The sequence below is a fragment of the Strix aluco genome, chromosome 1 (genome assembly GCF_031877795.1).
Source record: "Strix aluco isolate bStrAlu1 chromosome 1, bStrAlu1.hap1, whole genome shotgun sequence".
NCBI classification, from domain to species: Eukaryota; Metazoa; Chordata; class Aves; order Strigiformes; family Strigidae; genus Strix; species Strix aluco.
Window position 1 is genome coordinate 128,801,242 of NC_133931.1, and position 21,970 is coordinate 128,823,211.

At 38.1% G+C, this 21,970-nt stretch overlaps 1 protein-coding gene across 6 annotated transcripts in view; it reads left to right on the top strand.

Annotated features, from left to right (window-relative positions):
• CDK14 (cyclin dependent kinase 14) overlaps positions 1-21,970 on the top strand; it is a 321,627-nt gene that overhangs the window by 120,892 nt on the left and 178,765 nt on the right. For all 6 annotated transcript variants that reach the window (XM_074835205.1, XM_074835223.1, XM_074835248.1 and 3 more), the window contains one exon: positions 13,776-13,870. In XM_074835205.1, coding sequence (XP_074691306.1) covers positions 13,776-13,870 — 95 coding nt within the window. The remainder of the gene's footprint in view (positions 1-13,775; positions 13,871-21,970) is intronic.

Here is a 21,970-nt window from a genome sequence, read left to right on the forward strand (position 1 = left end):
TTAATCTCTATTCTTAGGACTTCAGGCTTCAAAATACTTCAGAGTCTAAACACACCATTAAGAGGAATATGACCCTTTCTGTACATTGCTTTAGAGCTGTCAGCTAAAAGGTGGGTTTTACTCTGGTTCATACATCGAAGTTCTTTGCAGAGTTCTCTGTTTTTACGGTTGACTGAAGTGCATAAATTTGAAGTAGTTCAGTTTCTCATTCATTTGATCTAATTACAGAGGCCATTAACCTTGTAAAATCATTGACAGAATTATAAATCTGCATCTTTGAGAATTATGTAAACAAGTTTATGAAAGTTCCTCAAGTGAAATGAAAGCCAAACTGTACAAAAGGACTAGGTTTTATTAACAGCACTTGTTAAAGGCCAACAAAACAAAATGTTGGAAAAATACCTGCAGATAATGATACACTCCTTCATGGCAGTGACACCACTGCAGTTCCTGTGATGTGTAGCACTCATTATATAGTTCAAGATACCTTCAAGATACGGATACCCAACCACAGTTTCTTCTCAAATAAATTGTTCTTAATATATTAAATTAGTTTAGCATGGTCACAGAGAACTTTGGGAGAGGAATGTGTTTTACTGCCTCAGACCAAGTTTGTTTATCTGTGGAGATCTTGTCTGTTTGTTTCAAATGTTATCAGGTTGTCACATGCAAGTATCCTAACCAGCTGGGGGAGAGGCATTTTGATGGGCCTGTTGAAGTCTGATCTGTCATCACTAGGATGCTGAGCCCTAATTAGAAATAAATGAATAGTGTTCCTGTGTCTCATGCACTTATCTTCCCTTTTTCTGTTTGGGAACATTTCTGTTCTGCTTTCATAGGGCTGGTGCTATTTGAAATACTGAACCGAGGTGGGAATTTAGGGAGGATGTTTAGCCTTGTGAATGTTAGCACTTTGGCTGCCACTATTTTAATATGCATATCTCAACTGGAATGTGCTCTTAGACTTTTGGATGTAATCAGTTCTTGATTTTTAGCCAGAGCTTTCTGGCATGTGTTGGAACAGGGGTATAGTATTCCTCATTTAGTAAGTTCCTTCAGAGGTGCAGTTTACTGTTGCAAAGTGTCTGATGCAGCATATGCACTAACTAGCCATGCTGACAGAGGAAAGACATTCATTAGTGTCTATGGGCACTTGCTTCTGTCCTAATTCCTGTGACCTTTTTCAGGTCAGAATGTGTTCCTGTGGCAGAAAAACTCACCCACAAGACTTGGTGGCTTTGTTGAAGTCATTCTTTGATTTACTTGGTATGAGAAGATGGTGAGCAGCAAATAATTAGTAAAGAGCTCCAAGGACTTCATAGTACTTGAGCTGTGTTTTCCTGCATATTAAGATGTTCTGACTTTAGTTGTGGAAACTAAAAATGTGTTTGACCTTTTGCAGTATCTCAGAATACTGTTGCAGATGAACTTGCTTCAGGAGTTGCTGGGAAAAGGCTTAATTAGAGGAATATGTCTTCCAAAGGCTTTCAGAGGTTCAGAAACTTCTTCAAAGCAGCGATGGTTTTGTTATACTCCTGAACCTTGGTCTTATGCATAACACTGCTTACACTGAATTTAAACTTCTGCGCAGTTGCACAGTGCAGAGGAGTCTTGTGTCTGCGTTGTGCAGGTTTGTTTGGGTTCAGTTGGTGAGACAATAGAGTCTCATATTTGACCAGGTGATACTGATACATTTATAAGGAAATTATATCCAGTAGCTCTGTGGTGTTCATCTCCTGTGTAGGCAATATACTGATACACTGAGTGGTCTGGTCCAATCTCTGCTTGGTCAAATCAAATTAAAAGCTAAAGTCTGATTTTTCTCCTCGCTTGATTTTTACAAATACAAAGGAGCTCATTGGTTGGTACACTTATTCAGCCACACAGCCCGTTAGTATTTTATTTACTTTAGTCTTTCTAATTGAAATGGAAGTTATAGAGAAATATAGTGCTCTAGGCATGTTGTAGTTCTAGATCCTGCAGCTTGGTAAGGTGCCCTATTTGTTTTCTGTTCCATTTCTCCTCAGGGACAAAACCCTTCATGCCTCATGTTTCCTTAGCAAGTCACTTTTGTGTTCAGCTATAATAATAAGCAAGACGGATTTAAAGAGACCCACTAAAGAATTGTCTTTATCTCAAGGCTCATGTACTATGTGGGATGATGAACCAAGATTTAAGCTCTGGCTTTTTGGTTTGTTGGCTTGTCCTGAGCTTATGAATAGCATTCAAGTCCTCTTGTGAAACTGGCTTTTTCCGTGGCAATTTTCATTGCAAGAGTGTCAACCCCACCCCGCACTTTGTATTTAATTGTGAGGTTTTCTTCTGATACTGACAGTTAAAAACTCTGCATGCATTATCCATGCATTTTTGTCCCCTTTTCCCTCCTGTTTTCCCTGTAGCCTTCATGCTCCCCTTTCTACTGTCTCTGGCAGCCTGGAAGAAGACAACTGCCCCACTGAAATGCTTGCCACTGTCCATGCCTGGGCAGTGATAGAGAGGAGAACTAGGAGAAATGGCGGTTAAGAATAGATGTTGGTGTGAGGATCTCAGGAAGAGAATTACAAGTACAACAGTGGATCTGTAAGAATGCAAATTACAGAGGTCTTTCAAAGCAGCACAAGGTGTAGAAAACACTAACAGGAGCATGGGAAGGGTTGCTGACTTTGACTAGCCTCAGCCAGGAGCCTGTGAGATGGAGATGGGGAATCTACTTGGACAGGGCTAGCATTTCCCACCCTTATTGTAATTAGCGGGGTTGAAGAGAGAGGGGAGCAGAAATGGAGCAAGGGAGTTGGAGATGCGTTCAGCCAAGAACAGGTTTGGAATTGTGATTTTGGGGAAACTGTCAGAAGAGTTTTGCTGCTGACACTGTCCCATCTATAACTGATGTTGGATTCCAGACTTATTGGCTCAAACTTCTGCTTCTGCCAAATATCTGAATGTTTAAGCAAGCTCAGGAAGGATGGATTCTCTGGGAGATTTTAACTGCTAAAGTGCAGCTTTAAAGTACAGCTTTCCACTGACTAGATGTAAACTTTTACAAATTGGCCAGATTTTCACAGAAGTGAGAAAAAGTATGTCCTTGACCTGAAGTGTAACTTTTGAAGGCTGCCTTCCAATGCATGAGATCTGAGAACTGTTTGAAGGAAAGGTCACCAACATTAAAGAGCATACTCTCTAGTCCTCTCTTGGAAGAGGCTGACCTGTTTTGACTGGAACAAACACTGTTAGACACAAGCTGTAAAAGATGAAGACATTTACTTAAAGTTTGGCAAGGCGATACTGTCATCTTACAGGAAATGGTACTTTAAGAGGCGGTGCTATCAATTTTTCTACTGTCATTGTTAATTACTACAATTCCATAAAAAGAATTTTATCTGGAAAAACAAACAGTAGATTGCCGTAACTGTAACTGATGCGTGACACAACAGGATGGAAGAACAGTATATTTTCAAGGGGGCTGGGAAGTGATGTTTTATATCTGTATGTAGTAGACAGACAAGCTGTTGGCTGTTGAGTTGGCCTTTAAAAAAAAAAAAAAATTCTTACCACCTGTGGTGTTAATGGGTTATGCTGGCAGATCCGTTTAATGTATTTTCTCACATTTCTTGGGTGTATTTTAATTGTGTTTTTGCTCAGAACGCCTTCCAATATGGATTTAAATCCATAGTTTGGTTGGTGTCATGCATCTACACAGGTAATTGTCAACCTGTACTTGAAAATTATGGGGATGATTTTAGCTAAAATAGGAGGTTAGAAATGACTAGCTTACCTCAGCTAGGTCTCTTCTGAGCATCACTTAACTTTTGCATCACCCTGTCACTATCGGCTGTGGCTGTCAACTCTGTGAAGCTGAGACATTCCTTCAGCCCATCTTTTCTGTTCTAGCACCTCTCCTGCTCTCTCTCAGGGCCAGCTGCTTTTTATCAAAAGATGGCTTACCATCTTTTGCTTAAAGGAAAATTTTTGTCCTTTAAAATGCAAATTTCCAAGTTGAACAATGTCCACAAGGTTTAAATAAGCACATGCTGCTCTAGACAGTAACATGGTAATACAGATCTTCAGTGTCATAAATGTAAATTTGTAAAGTTTACAGTCATCCTGATTTAGATTCAGTTACCTTCCAGGATGAATGAAGCAAAAATTCTGGGGGTCTGGGTTTTCTGTTTCCTCCCAATTGCTTGCACCTTAAATTCAATTAACATTAGTGATAGGTGCTATGAACTGCAAGAGTAAATGACAATTAAATGACGGGGTGGGAACTGAGGCAACACCCAGAGACCACAGAGCAAAGGCAGAAAGAGGACAGTATATCTGTTCCTTGTGAGCTGATTGGGCCTTTACGTGTGAAAAGAACGCTTAAATCGTATTTTTCAGATGATGTGATTGCAAAGTGGATGACCAGGAGTGTTGCCACCAATGATGGTGATACAGCATTGCTAGCAGTTCCTGAAACAATCCCTTTCACGAGATTTAGTCTGTCACTGGGTTTTGCTGCTGAAGTGCCTGCCAGCTTGTTTCGTCCCTTTATTGCTTTTTTTTTTCCATGTTGGAAATCAGTTTGCAAGTTACTTGTGGGGATCTTGCCATTTTGTAGTTTGCATACTTAGCATCTTTTTGGATGGGAAAGAAAAATTTAATACAAATATTATAATAAGCATCAAAGAGATCTAGCCAGAATTAAGGCTATTTCTTCTCCTTAAAAAGTTTTCTAAATTTTCTAGATATTATTCATGTTCTAATTATGTTTAAAAGTCTCATAGTTCGTTATTTTGAGTTGTTTTTTAGTGTAAGTTTTGCTATGGCTGGATTTAATTCACTTTATTATGAAATTCTCGTTCTTTTCCCATACTCACTCTATATCTGTCTCTTTTCAGTTACAGAACATTATGCCTTATTTTCCCTGTGATTGATTTTGTTTACTAAAATATTTGTAAAAATAAGTATTTGCCACCTTTCTACTGAGACTGCCTTTGTTAACTTCTAAATCATTCCACAAGAGACAAAGCAATGCCATGTTCATTCCAGCGTTATTTTCCAGCTGTGGGTGAAGGGGCATGTTGAGCCTCACCCACCCAGACGAAGAAAACTGACATGATCCTTTAAAGGCTCCTGTATCACTCCCTCTTTGAAAAATAGCAAGACATATGCCACAAGCCTTTTTTTTTTTCTGCAGCCTAAAGTGTGTGCTGACAAATCTGCCTGCTTTTTATGCAGCGTTTTTGCTGAAGGAAATGACCCACTGAGAAATAAAGCAAAAGTAATTTTTTTAAAAAACAGCTTTTCTGTAGAGTTCCTTATTTGTAAGTAGTGGTTAAAGTATGCTGGTAGGCAACTTGGTTTGATGTTAATGCAATTAAATTATTTCCTAGGATGTCTTTCTGTCTTCTATGTACAAAAACATCATTCATTGCAGGTACATACGGTTAAGTGATTTCTTGTCATATTGATGCATTGGGAAAAGTGAGTAACAAAACTTTCACTGACTTCAGCAGGGCACGAGTTTCAGTATTGGTACTCAGGTCACTCATTTAGATAGTGTAATACTAATATTGCAGGTATATTGTTTACAGCAGAGGATCTTTATTACGGTTGCAAAGTCAATAATTTAGAAGTTGTCAGAATTAAGTTTACCTGTGAAAACTTAATTTGGTCCCTCTACTTGTACTGTTCGTTCTTTAATTACACAACAGCAGCATGTTTGCTCCTGCTGCGTGATCTCTGCCTCTGTCAGATGATGAACGATTAATTTAATTCTGTGTTCTTGATGGGTGGCTCTGGCTATATGCACCTACTGTGCGTTATTAAAACACAGATGGTTTTGAGATTTTCTAGAACGCTTGTCATTGTACTCTATTTAAATATTTCTTGATCTTCTCAGCACCCCACTTGCTGAGAGACCTTTTAAATGATGATTTTGAGATTACTTCTAAAGTACTTGCATAGCATTGGGTAATATGAGTGTACAGTGTTGCTTGGGGCTCTGTAATACCTGTGTGCGCTCTGCAGTTCTGATAAGCGTGAATGAAGATCAGAAGTTGAAATGTCCAGAACATGGGGAACATGGTGATGATATCAGCTTGAGTGACATAATGTGATGCTCAGCCAATGGTAGAGGTAAGGGTAAAGATCAGGTTGATTTTCTTTTGACTTGTTCCTGGTGGACTTTTCAGCTTCTCTGATGGATGGGTAAGGTCCTTCTACTGAAAACTAAAGCTGGATCAAGTTTATACCTGGGCCTATATAAAACTAAAATTTAAGCAACCACTTGTAAAAAAATGAAAGAGCTGGGAACAGTTAATGGGTACAAGCACACAAGTTGATCACTGCAGGATAAGTTAGGCTGTGAACTTACAGGTTGTCAAAGTGCGAGATAAGTGCAAGACAGATATGCAGCGGCTGTGTGCTGAAAGCTCGTAGCCTGGTTTATCTCAAGGTAGTGACTTCAGGAATGTGTATCTTGGAGAAGCTGAGTTAGCATTGCAGAAGCCCCTATAATTGTCCGTCTTCACTTTGAGCGCTTGGCATGGCATTCTTTATTTTAATTTGGATTTTTGTTTGTGTAATTTTCTAAGTGTTTGAAAAGGCTAGTGGAAATCCATTTTCCGTTTTCTGGTGTTGCATCTGCACTCCAATGTTTCATCATGTTTGCAGGCTCTCATATGGACATGTCCTGCTTGAACTGAAGCGGTAGCTGGTAGCTGTCATGGGTTGCTTCTGTCTGTAGACTGAAACTGGAGGAGAGAGGAAAACTGCCAGGCATTTTCACTGATTCCTGCTGAAAGCTGTGGATTGGTAATCTGTGGGAATCTTGGGTTCTGATATGGGCGTCAGTGGAGAATATGTGCTAGTGTCTGTAGGCTCTTTTCTACTTACCCCTAAGTGTGAGTGTTTGCCCACCCCATGCACAGCATCCTGTCCCTTTTCTATCTTGTCTACATGCTCTCACTTTCTACTCCCTGCATTTTTCCACCTGTGAAGGCTGTTCGGTTGTCCTCTGCCTTTTCTTTCTCCTTATCCAGCTGTCCTAGCTTCCACTGTGAATCACAGCCCCTTGTGCCGTCTCCCCTTTTCTGTAGTCCTCCTTCCTTTCACACTGCTGATAGTCTGACCCAAAGAGGTGATTTCAAAAGCTTATAACTTGGCCAAATTTTCATGGAGATGGCATAATGTGTATTCCTATTTTAAAGGCCTTTTTATTTCCAGATTTTGAGTCTCTACTCCAAAACATGAGGTTTAGAGGTTGTTTTTTTCTTTCAAGGGGAAAGTTACTCAGTGGGTTACAGAAGTTGTTACTAAAGCCTGGTTTTTTTGAAGATGGTAGGAACTGTTTAGACTGAAAACTTCCAAAGAAGTCATCCTAAGGTAGATAGATATTTATATGAAAACTGTGTCTGAAATTCAGCAATAAGACTAATAACAACCAGTGACAGTTTTATAAGTAGATTGTGCTACTAGTCGTAGGCATGCTATGCATGCATAAAAAAGAGATAGAAAGACTCCTGCTTTCACATGCTATGTGCATTGTAGAGTTGTTTTCTGTACTCGTTGACATATTTTTGATTTACACAGTTTCCTCCTTGAATACTGAAATGGACAGTAAAGCGCAGATATAACTGGCTGCTGCAAGATAGGAGCAGCATATTACAGCCTTTTTCCATGAGAGTCTGGCTTTAATAGGATAATGTCTCATTATTTTTAACCTCCATCTGTACTTGTGTCTGAAGAGCATTGGGAACAATGCACCATGCATAAATTTATATCTAGAATTATAATGAAAGAGTCATTCATTTCATATGGCAGCAGTCTTCTGTATATCTGTTAGAATAATATATTGTAGTGCTTTTCAGAGCTTATTTGACCAGTCCTTTCAATGCTGTTCCAGTTCAACAGGCAAAGGGGTTTCAGCAGGTCTGTGACTTGCCTGTTGCTTAGGGGACTACAGCCACAGCAAGAACCACCTCTGAAGGTGTCTATGTGTTGTTACACACACTCTTTTTCTGAATTTCTTCTTTAAGAACATACTACAACTTTTAAGTAGGAGCAGCAAGTAGAAACTTCTCTAATAAAAAAAGTACTTGGTTAAACATTCAACCCACTTGTGTCAGCCTGAATTTCAGCCGGCGAAGGTAGAAGCAGTTAATGTGATCCATGTAGTCCCTCCAGCAAAGCAGCCTACGGTCAAAGGGCTAGCAAATCCTTTCTTGCAAGGATGTGAGACACTGTGCACTTCTTTAATGCCAGACTGTATTTTTTTTTTTTTGACTTAACGAGAACTAGAATAAGGACCATTTGCTAAATCTAGAAGAGACTGTCATGAGGTTGGAATTGGCTGTAGAGAAGGTAATTCAGCTAAACCTATGTAATAGTGCATTGGAACAATTTGATGCTTTTTCTGTTCTTCCTGTAGCTCAGATTCTTTTGAAATTTGTTAAGAAACTTTCTCCTGCAATTTTTTCAAAGCTGAACAATGACCTATATATCTTTATTGCATTGTGTCCACTAAGATGAGTGGAAGCTGGCCAGTTCTGCACACTTATAGGTGTGCAGCTCTTGAATCAATTACTTGGGATTATAAATAATGATCACTCTGCAGAATATATCCTGTGGTGTGAAGATGGGAAGTCTGTGGTCAGTGTGGTTTTACCTAGGATGCATAGTTTTCACTGAATTGAATTTTGTTGTATTAGGGTTGTAGGAAAGCAAAGCTATTTGCTCATAGTAAATTATTTCAGATGGGTGAACTGGAAAATAGAGAAGTGTAGATTTGGGGACTGCATTTCTGAGGTGGAAATTTCTGCACATTTATTACTGCAAAACCAACAGAGTGCTGAATTCCTGTCTCTGTGCTAGAATTGTAAGTAGCGTTTTGCATGCAGAAAGTTCTGCCATGTGGGAAGTGGATGAGGAGCATAATAGACATTGTGCTCCAAGTCAAAATTTTAAAAATTGCTGTAAAAGATGTGTAGATGGAAACATACGTTGCTGGGAAGGGAAGCAGAACTTCTGTAGTTTGTGCAGGCAGTAAGACACATTTGAGTATGTTTGTTCAGAAGACATGATGAGGGGAAAAAACCTATGAATGTTTTCTCACTAAATATGCCTTTCCAGGAGAGCTCAGAGACTGAACCCAACTGTTTATGCGAGGAAGTTGGCACTCTGTTAGAGAGTACAGTTGTGTCTGCAGAGTGTGACAAGCCACAGAATTTTACAGATACGTTGTTGGGCTCTGAAGCACAACAAATTACTTGCTTTCACAAATTTGTGTACTGACTAGAGCGTGTGGCTTTGGTGTCTCAGAAATTAAACAGGGCAGCAAAGATGCACAGTTGCATTAACAGTATTAGATAGGTGCAAACTGCCATGATGTGCTGTCTTCAAGAGTAAGAGTCTCCCAATGAGACATGTCCTCCTAGAGTGACAGTGAGAAAGGGTGAACACTGTATGTGAGGAGTAGCATGGGAAATGATGAGCATTGGTGCATGGCACATGATGCATGTCCCAGAGGACACCTCAACTACTATATACTGAGTAAAGCAGGCATTTTCTTAGCTATAATTTTTAGAAAAATTAGGGGAATATCACAGCCTTTGCATATAGTAGGAAATTCAAGGGAGTATCAGCAGCAGTTGTACATTACAGTGAATACGAGCAGTATGAAGTTGAGTTCTTCTGCTACTGCTGAGAAAAGCTTCCAGGTCACGGAAATATCAGACAGTTTGGAAATCATGGGTGATTCTGTCAAGGGCCACAGTGGAGATTTGTGATTTTTCACAAAGTGAGAACAAGACGATAGTCAGGAATTGCAAGACTGAATTAATTGTGGTAGGATGATCTGAGGACCATAATTAATGTTCAAGCTTAATGTACTTATCATGTCCGAAAGTACCATCTTTGCTAGTGCTGCTAGTGAAAAGTTTTTCCTGCATGTGGCCTGGAAATGGACAGTAATAGTTACTTTTGTTGATTTTTGACATAGAGCTGTGAAATGTTACTTTATGGGCATGCTGAAATAGCCTTTTGCAAAACAAGTCTTCTAGAGGTAAGTCAAGACATTAGTCACAAAGCTTTGTTAATGGAGTGTCAGACTTGAGCTGATGCTGTAAACCCTGCAAGGAGCAAAGCCCTAATTTTCTGATGCTACTCAGGTTTTGGGTAAGAGTTGGCTACAGTCCATCTGGCTTGGCTTGCTCATGGAGTGAGCATACTTTAGAACTCAGCTCATCTGGGAACAGCAAAAAGCTCCTTGGCCAACACAAGCAATAAGGCAGCTTGCCAGGAGCTCATAATAGATGAGAGCATCCCCTTGTTGGAGGAGAAGTCTGTGATGGTTATTCAAGCAAATACAATGAGTTTCCTTTAGGTATGCAAATATGGTTATTAGTCCTTGATGGAGAATTGCTGAGTGTTAGTACTTCTGGTGACTCAGGTCATGAACTTGTGTACAAGTCACAGAAATTATCATCTTGGATGTCGTTAGTTATTGAAGTATGTCACTGATAGAATTTGCTGTAAGGGAATGTGCAAACACAGACGACAGAACAAGCACCTGCCCATTCAAATGAATATAATATTTTGTCCAAAGTGTTTTTAAAAAAGCATTTTAGCATTATTTGCCGCTGTGTGTCCTCAAAACTCTTCGGGGAAATGAATTTAAAGTGCTGCCATCTGTTTATCTTACATTTAATACCAAGGGTAAAAAAAGAGTGACAGCAGTTTTGAAACAGAATTACATAATTTTGTTGTTAAAAATACATGCTAAGGATACAGTGTGTACTAGTATGTTGGTCCCACTCTTGTGGAATGTTGCGATGCTTTTTTCAACAATATTTTAGTCTTTTTATCTTAAAAGAAAACAACTCTTTGTGAAATTGGTGGGTGATAATCACTGGATGGAGATGGCATTCTCTGGGAGAGTTATTTTGTTCCAGAAGTAACACCAGGCACAGCAGCACCTGACTTCTTGTTGAGCTCCAGTAGCAGCTGCATTGGCAGCTTCAAAGGTGAAGTCAGGCTTGTCTCAGGCTGATGCTGATAGATTCCTTGGACTCCTTTTCATTCTCCTGGATGTGAATTTCTGGGTTTTGTCTTTGAGTTAGTGGAGTTCATCCAAAGTTCTATACGCTTTAAGCAAGAAGTTGCCCAAAAGAGGAGGTGTATTGGTCGTTTGTTCTGAAAGGGGATGTTTCCGGAAAAAAAACCCACAGAGCACCATCAGTTCATATTTCATTTTGTTTTTAAAGTACTCTTTGGAGGAAGAAACAACTTTCCAATTTCAGAAACTTTTTTTTCTTTTCTTAATTTCCTTTTCCCCCCTTTTTTTAAACAACAAAGCAGTATTTTCACAAAGACAGGCAACCTTACTGGCAAGAGTTCTGACAGAAGAGCACATGCGGTAATTCTCTTACTTTCACCAGTTATGCTTGGTTTCTCACAATATAAATTGTTAGTGGAATTGCTTCTTATTTCCACAGTTTAAGAGTAGTGTAATTAAGATGATTTTGCTCTACTATATTATTTACTGTATTTCACTTGGACTAAAGGAGAGGACAGATATCTCACCCTGCAGTTGATGTTTTGTAGTTATTGTAAAATATGGCAGATGTTGAATATTGAAGCTGTAAAATGGGAGAATTGGATATTAGAGAAGATAAATAAGAGTGGGGGAGGGGACTGAAGAGGGAAGACAGTATTTGCAAAGTCCTCGGGGTAAGCTGCTTTCAGTGTACTGTTTAAGCTTTAATGACCCATATACAGATTTTAGCAATAAAGTAATGGCCAACTAGAGGAATTAAAGGCCTCAGGTGGTGATCTGAACAGCAAAAGCTGACAGAGGTCATAAGTACTATTACAGTTCAACGCAGGATCTGCTAGGAGGTAGTTTTTATGTTCCTAGTGTCTCTGCATGTATGGTCATTTGACAAGGTTTGAGGGAAGAACTGGTAAAAGCTCAGTTACTGCAGGTGAACTCTTCCTGGGGTTTCTCCAGGTTAAAAGTTCTCATTTCTGGTGCAAGGTACCTTTCAGAACAGTTGTTCTGATTATCTGTTGTTTGTATCCATACCTTTTCAGTAGTAATTTTTCATTGTTGTCCTTTAAAAAACCAACATATCCAAATCTCTCTGAGCTTTTACTCTAAGAAATTCTCCAAATTCTAAGATGAGGATCCTATGAAAATTGTGCTTGGCTCTTCCTTTGAGAAAAAAAGCTTCTGCTTAATTTGTGGAATGTTAAAAGTTACTAGAGATGCACTGATCAAATGTTTAAAAAGAATAATTGTAATTGCAATAGCCGATTTACAGCTTGGTGGCAACATATTCAGAGCACAGGAAAGAGAGTCTCTGCTGACTCTGAATAGTGTGAGTTGTGGAGTGCATGCCAAAGCAAGCTCTTTTGAAATATTTCTTCTCACCTCTTTAGCCAGGTTGAAGGGTTGCCTCATTCCTGGTCATGGAGTTTACTCGCAGGTTTGCAATCCTGTCATCAGGATATCTATGATACGCTTGCTTTGAAGCTGCTGTATGATATCTTCTCCTTTGCTCTCTACCTTCTGCCTAGTGTGAGCTCTGATGTTTTGCTGCTGAGGATGCTTGTAGAGGAACACCAATTCAGCCAGATGCCATGTTGCTATTGTGTTGCTTCCTAGAGTGATCAGCTTGTCGAATCGATCTCTTGAAGACCAGTATGAGAGATGATATGTACTTACCCTAATTCAAAGCCAGATGACCCCTGGAGTTACCTCAGCCTGATGGATCACCCTCAATAGGACAGCAAGGAGTAGCAGTGCCATGGAAGCTCCCTAGCTTCCATTTTGCACAGTAGTGGAGAGAGACACACATTGTTTCTGACACCCTTCCTCTTTTGTGAAAGAAGAAAGTTCCACATTATTCAGTACAGAAATATGCCACTCATTTGCATATCTTTGTATCTATTATTTACTTTGTTGTGGTGACTGATAGTCCTGCTCAGATATATGCATGAGATGACAAGACACCAACGACAGAATGACATTGGTAACAACACATGGCTTGTCAGCATATATTGCTAAAATACGCCATGTCTTGTGGAACATTAAATATGTAATATGGTATGCATATTAAATATGTATGATGGTGTAAAAGAAATTTAGTGAAGGAGATCACCTGGAAGTTCCCTCGGTAAGTCTTTGTTTGTCAGTAGTCTGAAAACACAAGCTAGTGCCATTAAAAAAAATTATGGTAAGAAAATACCATGTATTTATTCTCATGAGCTAACACAGATGATTCCATCAAACCTGTGTTATGTTTGAGAGACAGGAGAATTATTGCTTAAAACATTATTCTTAGGATAGATGTTGTGCTTTGTTTAGAAAGCAGCTCTGTTGTGTTGGATAGGAAAGATGATGTTCTGAAAAGACATGCTTGACTTTTATCCAAGAATTATCTTTAAGTGTAGAAGCAAACTTGGTGTCTGATTGATCAGATGCGAGTGATTGATTCACTTAGAGGAAGCTGCATAAGGAAAGCATCTCTTGCCTCAGCTCATTTTTGCCTCAAAGTGAGGTTGAGTTTGACCAACAAGGTGAAGAAAATAGCACTGAATGGAAAAGCATGGTATTCAAACACACTGAATGTGTGGAACTCATGGACATAGAAGATACTAAAGTACAACTACTGGTTGTCATGTTATGAAACTCTGATGTCAAAAAAAAATCATCCAAGTCACTAAAAAAAAAAGCCAATTGATGTAAAATATTTGGATCCTTTTTAAGATAACATGTATGTTTTGCTTTTCAGCTTCTCTTTTGAAAGGATTGAAACATGCTAACATTGTGCTGCTTCATGACATCATTCACACCAAGGAGACCTTGACACTTGTCTTTGAATATGTGGTGAGTAAAATAACTAATGTTTTGGATATGGTCCAGAGTGTATTGAATTTGGTGGAAAAGGTCTCTACCATCGGTGATTTATGGATCAGGCCAAAATAACCCTTTACTTTCCTCAGGAGAGTGGAGGCTATATGAGACAGTGCTTTGTACTGGAGTGTGCTAAAAGTGGAAGGCTGGACTAGACGAGGTTCAGAGAAGGAGAAGTGGCTACTAAGGCTCTTGAGGGACCTTAGACCGCTCAGTTGACTTTTCAAACTGGTTCCTTACTCTGCTTCCTAGTTATAGTTCGTTTATTAGAGCTTTTTCTTTACTGATGTGATAGAGTAACTTTAAAATAGGTGAGGATAATGTAGGTAAGAAGAAGAGGACTGAAATTCTTAACAGATAGTTCCTTCATCAAAAGCATGTAACAAATTTAAATTGTCTTTTGTTGTGACTGGCTTGTGCATACTGTCCTTTTATAAGCAATGTCAGTAAAAAAGAAGTCTGGCACATGCAATTTAGAATTTTTGGTTATTATTTTTTTGCCATGACTAATGTTTTACCTACTGATTAAAACTTCAATTTACATAGAACACAGTGTAATGATCTAATTGTGTTCAGAGTATTACTTTCCAAAGTCTTGGGCTTGGCCTCCTAATTAATCTTTTTAGTTTTTCTAAGACAAACATATGGCATTTATGTAGAACTGCTTCAACATTTAGCTGCGGAATTATGCAATGTACTATCATAATTAACCTCCCAGTTTTCGCAGATGGGTCCAAGAACATGTAATTTAAAAGAAACAAATGAGTTGAGAGAAGGTTAGATTTTCAGTATATCTGTTACTGTGTTGTAATCAGTAAGACACTGCCTTTATAAAGTACAGTGATCACTAGTTTTATTCTTAGTATATCCCTACTTAAGACAGATGGAACTGTTTTGTGTGTTTCTTGGGAGCATCCCTTAATTTTTACATGATGGTGCACACAGCATGTTGTCTGGAGAAGCCATTTACCTTGTCTATTTACATAGCAATGCTACAGTGTAATAATGTGGGTATTCAGCTAGAGGAGCCTGCAGAGCAATTACATGCAGTACATTTTTTTTCTACCTCAGGTAATGGAACATTAATGAAAATTTAATTCCTTTTCTTAAAATTGGTGATTCCTCTGCTCCAGACTTATACACTGAATTAGCATAGGAAAAGCCTTGATATTTAATTTTATGTAATGGTCAGTGTAGACTTATTTGCATAACTTTACATGAATAAATTTTGCAGTCCCTGTTATCAGCAGCTGTATTTATCTGCATTCATCAGAACTGGTTGAGAAATGAGATGTATAGAATATGTTTCTTCCTAAAATAGATGGTTTTGTCTATTATACTAATGTCAAATTTCTGGATTTTACACCCAGTAGTAGTGTTTACAGACTCTGGCTCCCAGCCATGTGTTATATCGTGTTGCTGCCCATGATAAGCATGGACACAGACTAAGCTTCATGCAGTGGCTAGCTCTGGATTCACTTAGCTGTTTGTTTTTCAACAGGGTGCAGTTGGGATTAACCCTGCTGGTGGTTGCACCTTTTTATTCCCATAGTGTTTGGTAGCTATTGAAACTGTTTCAAGATCTTATTTAGTGATGGTTTCTAGCAACTGATGCAAGCAGTATTTCAGTATTTTGTCTGGTGGGCACAGAGTCTCTCAAGGTGGTGTTCAAGAAGAAGGGGAAGGATGCTTTGTTCTCTCCAACCAGCCTAGGGACTGTACTGTAATGATGTTGTAACTTGCTGCTGTGCCGTGAGATGACAGAATTGCTTAATAAAAGTCCATTTTCATTGTTAGGTAGTGTAAAGTTCTAGGCCGATCAAATAGCTAATGCTATCTGATAATGCTTCTGCTAGAGAACGCCCACGTAACCTGAATTGAATTCTTGTGGGTGTGCATGGTACAGGCTTTAACTGCATGATTGTAATGACCTTTTTTGTTTCTTTTGTCAAAGAGCTCTCAGTGCATAATATGAAGGTGCAGACGCAAAAATTAGAGTTGCCGGCTTAAATCTACAAATTTTGGCTGGTTGACTATGTAATCTAGTTGTGTAATTGGTGTTACTGAGCTCTATATCTGTAATGTCTGTTCTGGGGTGGGTTTTTTTAACACCTGTACATGGTTTAGCTCAATAATATGAATGATTTGTAGTGAAATCAGTAGAAATATTCATGTGATTAAAATTACATGGCGGCATACATTTTCAAATGACTGAGACCTAACAAACCTAAAAGGGGTTGAATTTGATTTACTTCATAAAGTGACATCATGGAACTGATACACTGTTGCCATTAATCACTATTGGACATTTCAAACATACTAAAAACCATTTGAGTGAGATGTCATGATTAAATTAGGGATGAACAGTTAGTGATCCAAGAGGTCTCAGAAAATGGAAAATTCAGGTCACTAGGTCAGTGATGATTCCATTGGGAAATTAATACTGATGAAATGTTTGAGGTTATCAGAGGTGTTCGTTTTCAGCATTGACCATGAAAGAGTAGAATGAAATTTAATTTCTTGTAGCACCTTTCATTGAAAAATGCATTGCCATAATAAGGTAAAAGCTGAAAGCAGAATAGCTTCTGAAAGGAAACATGGCAGTGATTAAATTCTCTTGGTACCTCAAATTAGAATTTTTTTTCATATGGAAGCCTGTCAGATGAAAACATGACAGAGCTTTTTAACTTTAACCTTGGTGGTCCCCAGAAGCAAGAAAAGTCAATCTTAAAAAATTCTTTCTGACAGTTGAAGATCAGGAGAAGTTCATTCTCCATATGAATATTCTGGTGATGAATGTGGAAGAAGGGAAGGGGGGCTTGCTCCTTTTGAATGAAAGAACTTAATTGAAAATAGTTTAATATATACAGTACCTTGTTAGTAAGGCATAATTTCTTTGTATGCTTTGATAATTCTTATATCAGCTATGATTATTGTTGGTCATTCAAGCGTACTGAAAAGGGAGCTGAGAGCTCAATTCTGTTACTGGATGACTAAGAGCCATTGCTCGTCACCTGAGGAGTTTTGAGGATGAACTGCTTGGAATCACCTCTGCGAAACCTGAAGGGCTGATGAGTCTGTCATGTATGAAGGGTAGAGAAAATGGTTTCCATATAGTTAACTGGGAAGTGCTAAACAAGACCTGAAAACAAAATGTGAAATTTTGACACACTTTGCGTATGGTATCTAAGACTGCAATGACTCCCAAAAGAAAAGGGTCAGTTCAGCTTTACGTTTCAGTGGAGGAGTATGACTGTTCACATAACTTTTGTTCCCCTCCTCTCCAGGCTCTGTTTAGGTGTTAGTTTATATGACCTTGTGGGTATATACGCCAGCTGTAGTGCAAGTGTCACTGATACTTTGCCCAAGGAAATGATGAATTTTACCGGTGAGATCTCAGGCATATTGAGAGATCTTTGAAGATGAATTCACATCTGTTTGTTCTAAAATGATCATTAGCTGCTACCATTTGTTTCTTCATTTGTTTATTTAAAAGGAAGATGACTGTATTTAGAAACACTTAATTGCTGAAAGGCAATCCTAACCAATACATATTGCTACAGGCTTGTTAGAATGATAATGAGGTTTTTAGTATTATGCATAATTATGTAAGTATATTATTATCAATAAATGAACCAGCAACTTGTTCTATTCCTGTCATAAAAGTGAGCTGGTATAGCAGTACTTTACATTACGCTTTCAATATTTATGAACTAGATTTGAAACAAGAACAGATACATTTATAATTGGAATTATGAGTAATGAGTAATATTATTTCTGTCTCAACAGTGAAAAAGCTCCAGACTAATCTAATAGTGTAATTTAAAACCAAACATTTTCAATTACCTTGCCTGTTTTAATCTTTGTGTATGTTTTTCCTTCTTAAACATTACTTTCCATTAAAGAAGAAAGTTTAACTCTCATTGTTTCATTATAGCAGCTAAAATAGGTTGTTATACAATGAGGTGGCTTAGTAAAGTTCATTAGTTACATTTTTCTCCCATTTTCTTTAAGAAAAAAAAAGGTGTGAGTTTTTCATTTTAACGCTGATTGGAAATTAAGATATATACTGCTTATCAGAATTAAGAGTTACAGAGCTGAAGTTTCAAAACCTGAGATTTTGAGTTTGTCATGCAACATCATAGAAAAGTATTATGCAAGGAAATGGTTAAGACTCATTACCTAAAAGGATCCAAAAATTTTGCATTGAAAATTTTGCATTTCTTATAACTTTCGATAATTTGGATTAAACACTATTATTGGTTTCCTGTTTTTATTTATTTTATCAGGGAACATGTGTTGGAACTGAAGGTAGGATGGCACTGCTTGTTTGTGAAAACAAACAAAAAAAGGCACATTATTTTAGTGGGTGAGAGAGCAGGGAAAATCGGTAGAGTCCCAGAGCTGCTTTTGAGCTCTGTTCACTAGGATTGTTCAGCGGTGCTTAATAGCTACTGGAAATTAGGGAAACTGAGCACAAACGGTCTTCTACTCCTTGATTGAGAGTGAAAGTTATTTGGAGCCTGCACTACCTTATTTCGATGTGAGAGTGAAACAATGGCAATTTTCCTCCTGTTTGAGGACAAGGTGCTTGTCCGGCCACGCTAAGTGAGGACTGAAAGCTAGTGAAGCTCTGCAATAAGCTAGATGCCTCCTGCCACTCTCTTGGCAGACACCCCTGCTTGCTTCATCCACCCTGGGAAGGAGCAGAGCTGTTGAGGGCTCCCAGCTTGGGAGCAGCTGAATTTAGTAGCTTCCATTTGCCTTGACCAGAGAAGGAGCCATTCTCCTGTTGGTTTAACCCCTGCCTCATGTCCCAGGCTTGCCCCAAGTTGCGCTACTTAAATTGCAGTCAAAAAGATGACAGGGCAAGGCTGAGAGGAAGCAGAGAGGAAGGAAAATCCCTCAACTACTAAGAGGCAGTAAGGGAATACAGCTTTTGGGAAAGCCTTGTTTTTCAAGTTTTAATCAGCAGATCAGAGACAGGAGCTGCTGATGTCCAAGTATAGGTTGGGAATGCAAAGTCAGCTTCAGGAGGTAGGGATTTCATAAGGAAATTGCTTGGTGCTTTGCCGAGAGGTAAAGACTGTGCCAGACATGGGAATCGGCAGGAAAGAAAGAATGAAAAATTGTATTCATATTTAAATAAAAATACTCTTGCTAGGCTATAGTTTACACAGGTCTAGCAGGAGTTTGCCTCATCCTGACTTTGCAGGATCTCACAAAGCTTGTTTAAACTTCATATGGAGGATGTATACTGATGAATAGATGTGTTAATAAGATTAATCAAGATTTACAAGTGTCTATTGAGTGTCTATTCTTTGTACAATTTACTCATGTTTTTTATAATCTCACTGAATATTGATTAGACTTGCAGTGTGCGTTGCACCATTTAATAAGTAGCATCTATTATTTATTCTTTTTATTAAGTATTAATAAGTGTATTTAGCATTTAAAAAAAACCACAACAAAATCAAAACATAAAAAACATTGAGAGTTGAGCTGACAGATGGAACACTGAAAATCATGTGAGATATTCTATCTACTGACAGGTCTCAATTAGTTTTTTCCTAAATTACAGATAAAAATTTCAAAAGTCATTGTAGTCCATCAAAACCACATGCATATGCCAGCAATACCAGTCTACTCAACACAGGTAAATGGTAAATTTGTACACACAAGGAAAGCATGAATCAACTGGAGACCTGAGAGGAAAAAAAACCAAGAATGACCAGTCATCTAGAATAAATCTTTCTGAGGAAAAGTCAAAGTAAGTAGGGCTGTTTAGAGTTGGGGAAAAAAGGATGAGATGGTTACAAACCTCTAAATAGATTGGAGAGAAAGACAGTGACCTATTTTCATGTCAGTGGTAAAAAGGATAAAAAAGAAAATCTGAAATTGCAGTAAGGAAGAGCAAGATTAAACTATAGGAATGTGTCTTTAATGGTAATGATAGTAAAGCACTGAAGAAGCTACTATGGGGTGATGGTCTCTCTAATACTGGCAGTCTTTAAGAACAGTTTAGACAGATAATCAGCAGAATGACATGTCATTGATAATAGATATAGGTAAGTTGATTATTTTTTCTTTTTGAGATCCTTTCTATGTGTATCTTTCTGCATCTTAATTTTTATCAGTTAAATATGAATACCTGTAGTCTTTCAGTGAAGTTATTACACTGTTACTTTCCTGTATCAGGAACTGAAGAAAAAATGTCAGTTTATTTTACTACTTTAAACAAATTTTTTAAAAAATCCTTCTAGTTTTAGTTTGGTTTTGTTGTGGGGGGTTTTTTTTTAGTAATTGGTTATTTCTATGTTATAGATTTCTGGACAGCTCTACCGTCAGTAATATTCTGGTGGCATCCCACACATTCCTTTTAATTTCAGTAATAAACTGGCATTGTCCAAGTCGCTCTGAAGTGAACCGTGACAGTATCTCAACTTGTACTAGAAACGGTCCAATCTAATTAAACTTTTTTCTCAGGCTCTTTAATAATGTGGGTTGTAACTGCTGTTTAATTCCTCTTAAAAGGAGAAGCTCTGATTTATTCAGTGCAGATTGAAAAAACAAACAAACAAACAAAACACCAACCCAAAACTAGCTGTTTGGAGAGTGATGATTGCCATAATTCTAAATCTTAAAAATAATTGTTTTCCTTTCTGAACTAGAAGTATACAGCTTTGTACTAATTTAATAATATGGGTAAAAAATACATCTATGAAATCTTTAAAAACAGAAACTTGGGTGAGCGATTCTGGCAAAATAATAATAATAAAAACCCTGGAGTCAGAGTGAAGAGATCAATAATTGAAGATATCTTTATAATATGTTTTATGATACAAAAAATAATTAAGGAATTGTGAATAAGAGAAATCAAGAAACAAGCTTGAGTAATAAACAGAGCCAACACTTGAAAGTTAAAAAGGCCTGTTCACTTTTTCTTGTTTTACTACTTTGAGTAAAGAGGATACAATCCATGGAAGCATCATTCTTCTTTTGTGCGCCTTGCAGTCTGAACTGCAATTTTCCCTATAAAATTTTTATTAAATTTGTGATCATGCATGGACAGTTAGGATTAGGAGGCATGGCAGAAAACAGTCACTCAGCCAGAGTGAAGAGAAGTCTACCATAGGATGCCAAAGCTTTTAGAGAAAGTGTTTGCACTGCTTTTTTCCTGCCCTGAAGATGGCATTTTTTTGTAGCCCAGTACACCACCATAGCAAAAGCTCTTGTGCCAGCTCAGTTTGTGTGGATATGTCTATACTACCCACAGCCAGTACTGTGCCAGTGTTAGTGTGGATACTAGACGTAGTGTGGCTGTATGGTGATTGTCAGCCTCCCTATCGTGTAAGTGTTCTGCTTATGTGGTCCTGGAGTGACTACTCTCACCAGGACCTTAGGGGTATCTGCCATGCTCTAACGAGAAATTGTTTGTATCTTCAATTTTTTTTTTTTTTTTTTTGTATATGTGGATTTAATGGTCAGTGCTATGAAAACCTAATGATTTAGCAAATTAAAGAAAAAGCGCACACACACATCTGTGTGGGCACATGTATTACAAGTTGCTCAACTTGTAAAAATTGTCCCAGCCCTGTTGACTTTGGGGACTATAAGTTCATCGCAGTTTACACAAGCTGATGATCATCTGCTAAGTTTTGATTATACTAAACAGGAATTCCTGATGATTTTTGAGATGCCATTCTTTTGTTAAAATAATCTCACTAAATTGTTTACTGTCTCTTTAACCCGATTTACTAAAAAGACTGATATAATTAAGATGGCCAGAGAATAAGAGAATGAACTGGCATCTTTAGAAAACAGGATTCTGTTGAAGATTTTATCTCATCCAGCAGTTCTTTCTATGGCAGAGTGTGTCTCACTGGTCAGAGTCACAGAGCAGATTGCTCTTTGTGCAACAAACAGAGACTTTGTATCAATAAATAAATATATATTTTCTAATAGCAACCAAAATCAGAGAATTGTGCATTCCCTTTTCTCTCTAGGATTTTCAGGTAGGTTTGTATATGTATTATGTAGTCCCCCACCACCCAAACTCCTTTTCTACATAGT